The sequence below is a fragment of the Raphanus sativus genome, chromosome 2, assembly GCF_000801105.2.
Source record: "Raphanus sativus cultivar WK10039 chromosome 2, ASM80110v3, whole genome shotgun sequence".
NCBI lineage: Eukaryota > Viridiplantae > Streptophyta > Magnoliopsida > Brassicales > Brassicaceae > Raphanus > Raphanus sativus.
Genome location: NC_079512.1, coordinates 3150477 through 3157892, shown reverse-complemented (window position 1 = coordinate 3157892; position 7416 = coordinate 3150477). Strand labels below are relative to the sequence as shown.

Sequence of the window (7416 nt, the reverse complement as noted above, 5' to 3'; positions counted from 1 at the left end):
GACCGATAGGAATCATGCGAGGTCGGGCGATTAGAGTCACTTACTACCGATCGACAGTGATGGAAGAGTGTCGATCGATATTTAACCATTCGATGGACTACGACTTAGAAGATTTTCGTGTATCACAAAGTGTGCTATTTACACATTTAGCCCCTGGCCGCCTGTTAGGCTTTATATATTAGGGTTTTGTATCATTTTAGAGGCAGACTTGCCTAGAGACCTATTGGAGAAGAGAAGCAATTTGGCTACCTTAGGAGAAGAGTTAGAGTTGGAGAGATAGATCTGAGACTGCAAAACAGAGAAGATCTTGAACTCCCTTTTTATCTTACTCACTACTCTTTGTGTTCCTTATTTCATATAAAGTTTTATTCAAACCATCATGATCTTGCCTCTCATGAATATGTCTGAGTAAACCTAATTGTTAGATTTAGGTTTCTCATAAGGGTGAATCATGTGATGAGATTGTGATGTCTACTAGGGTTGTTAAAATAGTTCTTTCACTTGGTTGTTCTTAATACTAGATTTAGGATTGATCACCCTTAAATCTAGATCTTAGGATTGAAGAGATAACCAACTGTATACTCTCAGTACCCTGAAATAAACTATAGTGATCTAACTGACTAGGCTCATGCGAAAGGTGGTCTAGATCATTAGAGAACGTGTTCAACCAAATCGATAATGCTTGCTAGAATTACCATCGATCGACACAACCATCGTTGTAGCGATCGATTGTATGAAAGGTATATCGATCGATTAAGACATAGTCGTATCGATCGACTCTTTTCCGAGATCAACAAACGACAGTTGAGATCCGGGATCTAGTAAAGGAGACCCTACTAGTCGTACCAATTGATTGAGTTCATGGACTAAAACCCTATTGTCACTTTCAAACTACATAAATTCATACCTGAGAAATACCTGAATCTAGCTATCTTCCTCATCTAGAAACAACCTTCACTTCATTTACTGAACAATTCCCTTGTTCACCTTAATATTTACTGCTTTAAAACATATTAAACCTTAAGTCTATTCTTAACTCTATTTAGTTAAACCTTAAAGTAATCCTAGAGTCCTTGTGGATTCGATCCCTAAATACTGCATCTGAACCTCTTATTTGAGAGAGTAATTCACTTTTAGGGTAATTTGAGTGATATCAAATTTGGCGCCGTTGCCGGGGACTCTTTCTTATTACTTTTAGATTTAATTTAGGATTTAGCATAGACTTTGTTACTTTAGCTAATTTTTCTATTCTTTTGTTTTACAACAAAAAAGATGGAGAATAGAGATATCGGCCAAGCATCGATCGACACAGAACGTTGTCGATCGAGCGACATAGATACTGAAGAATCGATCGTTTCATCGATCGACACAGAACGTTGTCGATCGAGCGACGCAGATACCACCCAGCCGGAAGCAGGTAAGTACCCTCTTCCCGATGCTAATAATAAGAAGGTAGTCCAAACTGAACCAATAGGTCAATCAAGCAACATTTCTAGCCAAACTACTGAAAAACAGGGGACTGAAATCCTTGTTAAGTCAAACTCTAATTTAGACATAGGTAAAGAAATTAAATTGCCCTTGCAAGACTACTTAAACTCTAATAGGACCTATTCCAATAGGTCCGCTATCAAAATACCTGACGACGTCATCTCGAAAACCAAGTTTAATGCTGACTATTATAATATGATGCGTCGAAACCCTTTTAAAGGATCTTCTTTAGAACATCCACAAGACCACATCGAGGGTCTAGAGGAATTGATTCCAGATGAGTATATTCGTTGCAGACTTTTCCCATTTTCATTAGAAGGAGAAGCCTTAAGATGGCTAAACTGTCTACCAAGAGGATCCCTGACTAGCTGGAAAGAGATTAGAAATGCTTTCCTTAAACAATTCTACGACGATACTCGTTATTGGGAAGTAAGGAGGCGAATCTCTACTTTCCGTCAAGACCCTCAGGAATCATTCAAAAATGCATGGGGCAGATTCAAGAGTTACGAACTCGAATGTCCCCACCATGGTTATCCAGAACCACAATTTCTTAAGATCTTTTACAAAGGTGTTATTCTGAGCTATAAGACAACGCTTGATACAGCAAGCGAAGGGAATTTCGTTACTAGAAATCCTATGGAAGCAAAACGTCTAATCGAAAACATGGCGAGAGGAAGGTCCTATGAAGAGATGGATGAAGAAAAGGAGAAAGAAAAAAACATAGTCTCAATAGAAAATACTGAGTTAGCTGAAATAAAAAATTCCATAAATTCACTTCATTCTCTTCTGACAGATCAAAATCCACCTAATCTGTACCCGTACTTCCCTAAAACTCTTCCTATATCAGGTGACGAGTTCGATTTTATAGAAGGATTAGATGATACTGATCCTCATTCTGTATTTAACGTCGACAGCTTTACACGAGACTATGAAATCTGTATACAGTCTCGTACTGGAAGAGAAAAATACAATCTTAAGCAAGCTCTTACAGGAAACCGTAAAATGAAATTCGAATTCAACGGGAAAGTAAATAGTGTTTACGGAGAGCTAAATCAGAAAATGAATTCTCTAATTGAACATCTACGGGGAATGGAAGACAAAATTGCTAACCTTGCAACAACTCTGAAAAGAGAGACGGGTCGTCTTCCTGGAAGGACCGATGCTAATCCTGGAGAAAAACGCCAGGCATATGCTGTGATGCTACGAAGTGGAAAACACCTTGAAACGAATTCCAGAGAAGACGTCAGAAATAAAAAACTCATCGATAACGCGGGAAAAAGCAATTCCAACCCCATAAAACTGCTTGATAACAACTCCGACTCATAAACATCAGAACATAGGAAAAAAATTTCAAATGAAAAGAATAAGGGGAAAACTATGGATCTGGATAAGGAGAATCCCGATGCCGAAGACGAAATCGACCATCTAGACGAACTGCATATCGATCGATCCTCTAGGAAGGAAAACGATCGACCGTCTGGCACCAGCAGTAGCAATACACAATCTACCGGGATTGAAAGAGTCTATAGAGCTCCTCCCCCTTTTCCTCCAAACAAACCGCAAACTAAGAAAGCGTTAGAGCATGCAATCTGCAAAAAGGCTTTCGATAAAATCTATTTCGAGACGTCCCTCAGTGACGCTCTTAAGATAGCCCCTTCGGTGAAAAAGTACATGAAAGATATGATATCCTCAAGTGGAGAACAAAGCGTCATGCTAGTATGAGAGAAAGTAAGTGCGATAATACAAGGAGGGACTTCAATTAAAAGGTCTGACCCTGGTAGTTTCGTCCTAGATTGTAAGATACAGAACGCACGTTTCCCTCGTTCTCTCTGTGACCTTGGCTCTAGTGTAAACCTCATGCCACACTCTGTAGCAGTTTCACTAGGTTATGATGTATTTTTCCCAACGCCTATCACATTAGTTCTAGCTGATCGCTCTATTAGGGTACCTGAGGGAATCCTAGTGGATGTGCCAGTCAGAATTGATGGTTGCTTTATACCAGCAGATTTTGTCGTACTAAAGAATAAACAAGTGCCGAAAGATCCCCTTATATTGGGACGGTCTTTTTTAGCTACAGCAGGAGCAATAATAGATTGTCGAGGAGAAAAAAATTGATTTAAATGTCGTAGATATATCAATGAACTTCGACATGGAAAAACTATTAAAACGTCCTCTGATAGACGATCATGCCTTTTACACAGAAGAAGATTCTGAGCTGGAAAAAGAATATCTTACGGATATATGTGCCACAAATTCGTCAGAAGATACATTCACTCATGATGAACAAGAAATTCTGAATGTAGATAGCAGAACAGAAGATTATTCGAATCTTATGGACGCAAGTATCGGAGATACAATTGAAGAAGATGATGATTCTGAAATCATTGCGGATAAATTCCTTAGGGAAACTATTGATCGTTCATTTTCTTCATCGGCCAAGTGGACTAAAGAAAAAGCACCCAAAGTGGAACTGAAACCACTTCCAGCTGGCCTGAAGTATGCATTCCTTTGCGATAAATCATACCCTGTCATTGTTAACGCTAATCTCACGAACAGAGAGCTTGCACTGCCTTTAAACAAGCTGCGCAAATATCGGAGAGCGATTGGGTATTCTCTTGATGATATTCCCGGAATAGCCCATGATCTTTGCATGCACCGCATCCACCTCGAAGAAGATGCAAAAATGTCTATAGAACAGCAAAGAAGACTCAACCCAAACCTAAAAGAGGTAGTAAAAAAGGAGATAATTAAACTTCTGGATGCAGGAGTTATATATCCTATCTCTGATAGTAAATGGGTGAGCCCTGTGCATGTTGTACCAAAGAAAGGAGGGATCACGGTGGTTAAAAATGATAAAGATGAACTCATCCCCACACGCACTGTCACTGGACATCGAATGTGTATTGATTACAGGAAACTGAATGCTGCTACAAGAAAAGACCATTTTCCTTTACCTTTCATCGATCAAATGCTCGAAAGACTGGCTAACCATAAATATTATTGTTTTCTTGACGGATATTCGGGATTTTTCCAAATACCGATACATCCTGAAGATCAAGAAAAGACAACTTTTACTTGCCCTTACGGAACATTTGCATACCGCAGAATGCCATTTGGACTATGTAATGCACCAGCCACCTTCCAACGATGCATGATGTCAATATTCACAGATATGATCGAAGATTTCATGGAAGTTTTCATGGATGATTTTTCAGTTTACGGATCAAGTTTTTAGGATTGCTTAGACAACATGTGCAAGGTATTGGAAAGATGTGAAGAAAAGAATCTCGTCCTAAATTGGGAAAAATGCCATTTCATGGTGAACGATGGTATAGTCCTGGGACACAAAGTCTCCGCAGCAGGAATAGAAGTAGATAGAGCCAAAATTGAAGTAATGACTGGTCTACCAGCACCCACAAACGTTAGAGACATACGAAGCTTCCTTGGACATGCTGGATTTTACAGACGATTCATACAAGATTTCAGTAAAATTGCTAGACCCCTGAACAATCTTTTGTGCAAAGAAATTAAATTCGATTTTACGCCAGAATGTAAGGAAGCCTTCGAAGCGCTGAAGAAGTCTCTTGTAACTGCCCCAGTCGTACAACCACCCGATTAGAATCTCCCTTTCGAGATTATGTGCGATGCGAGTGATTTCGCAGTTGGAGCAGTTTTAGGACAACGAAAAGATAAGAAGCTACACGCTATATACTATGCGAGTCGCACACTCGACGAAGCGCAACGGAATTACTCTACCACGAAAAAAGAGTTGCTAGCAGTGGTTTATGCCTTCGAAAAATTCCGCCAATACTTAGTTGGAGCACATGTTATAGTCCACACTGATCATGCTGCCATCAAATATTTAATGCAGAAAAAGATGCTAAACCGAGACTAATAAGATGGATCTTGTTACTCCAAGAGTTCGATATAGAGATCAAGGATAAAAGAGGAGTAGACAACGGTGTCGCTGATCACCTTTCCAGGATTCGAGTTGAGGATAAAGTCCCTATAGATGATTTTTTTCCTACAGATAATATAGCTCTTTTGGACATGTCATTCATCGGTCACATATCGCTCCTATCTGACGGATTGCTGGACGAATCAAATGGCGAATCGATAACAGACATTACTGATGAGAGATCAATCATATCCATCAGCGACAGAACATCAACAGAACTTATTGACATACCAGTTAAGGTCGCTCGTAATGCTTTGAATCATAATATATCGGATGTCGCTCCACACGAAGCAAACGGGATTGGACGGAAAATCACAGATCGACCTTGGTATGCTGATATAGTCAACTATTTAGCCGCTGATTTTGAACCAGAAAACTTAAAAGGTTATGAACGAAAGAAAATTTTTCGTGAAGTTCAGAGATACCACTGGGATGAGCCATATCTCTACAAACACTGTTCTTCCAAACATTATCTACCAATGCCATAGCTCTGATTACTCAGGACACTTTGCCACTTTTAAAACAGTTTCCAAAATCCTCCAAGCAGAATTTTGGTGGCCAACAACATTTCGCGATGTTCATGCTCATATAGCACGATGTGACAGATGTCAGCGGAGAGGAAAAATAAGCAAGAGACATGAGATGGAACAAAAAATTATCTTGGAAGTCGAGGTCTTCGACTGTTGGGGAATAGATTTTATGGGTCCTTTCCCATCTTCTTATGGCAACAAATATATCCTAGTCGCTGTAGACTACGTCTCAAAATGGGTTGAGGCAGTAGCTTCTCCTACAAATGATGCGTCCGTAGTTATCAAACTTTTCAAGAGCATCATTTTCCCAAGATTTGGAGTTCCAAGAATAGTCATTAGTGACGGTGGATCACATTTCATAAACAAAGTTTTCGACAGATTGCTTGAGAAACATGGTGTCCACCATCGAGTAGCTACACCCTATCACCCACAAACAAGTGGACAAGTGGAAGTGTCGAACCGGCAAATCAAGGAAATCTTGGAAAAGAATGTCTGAATAGATAGGAAAGATTGGTCTCGCAAATTGGACAACGCCTTATGGGCATATCGGACCGCCTATAAAACACCACTGGGCACGACACCCTTTCACTTGCTGTACGGAAAATCATGCCATTTACCAGTTGAACTGGAGCACAAAGCAGACTGGGCAACCAAATTGTTAAATTTTGATATTAAGCCAGCTGCCGAGAGACGACTAATTCAGCTCAACGAGCTCGATGAAATTCGACATTTGGCATATGAAAATTCGAAGTTATATAAGGAACGAACAAAAGCTTATCACGATAAAAAGATCCTATCTAGACGCTTTGAACTGAATGATCAAGTTCTCTTATATAACTCCAGATTAAACATTTTCCGTGGAAAACTAAAATCTCGTTGGTCAGGACCTTTTACAATTAAGGAAGTAAAACCTTCCAGAGCACTAACGATCGTTAGTGAAGAAGGCGACGAGTTTACAGTAAACGGGCAGCGAGTAAAGCATTACTGGGCAAAACCACCAGATATAAAGCCCCTTTCGCTGCTATTACCCGGTGATAACTAAAAACAGTTACCCTGAGTCGAGCTAAAGACTTTAAACGAAGCGCTGAATGGGAGGCAACCCATTTTTCTTTTGACTTTTATATTTTTCATTTAATATTTTTATCCCTATTTTAACTTTTATTTTCAATCTTCATTTCATTTTCATTTATTTCATCTAGTTAGAAATTTTTTATTAGCTAGTCATATTTAGATTATCTCTATCGCATTCATTTTCACACATGCATTAAATCGATCGATGGCACGAATGTTGTATCGATCGACACGGGGATGTCGAGGCAACTTCTCATTTAACTTGACATCCGCCTCCTCTTTCCTTATTTCGCAAACCCTAGCCGAATTCTAAAAACTCCCTTTTCTCTCTCGATTCTTGACGATTTCCATTCAATCTTTGCCCAAAAC

The 7416-nt window shown here is 39.5% G+C and overlaps 1 protein-coding gene and 1 non-coding gene across 2 annotated transcripts; one reads left to right on the top strand and one right to left on the bottom strand.

The window, feature by feature from the left end:
* Nucleotides 1–1914: 1914 nt before the first annotated feature.
* Nucleotides 1915–2021, bottom strand: LOC130508841 (small nucleolar RNA R71). The gene has a single exon (XR_008943026.1). It is a non-coding gene; the product is annotated as a small nucleolar RNA R71 (small nucleolar RNA).
* Nucleotides 2022–3637: 1616 nt separating this feature from the next.
* On the top strand, nt 3638–6472 carry LOC130506491 (uncharacterized). The gene is made up of 4 exons (XM_057001152.1): nt 3638–4471; nt 4724–4973; nt 5360–5830; nt 5973–6472. The coding sequence occupies exons 1-4, from the start codon at nt 3638–3640 to the stop codon at nt 6470–6472; spliced, it is 2055 nt and encodes a 684-aa protein (XP_056857132.1).
* The last annotated feature ends 944 nt before the right edge of the window (nt 6473–7416 follow it).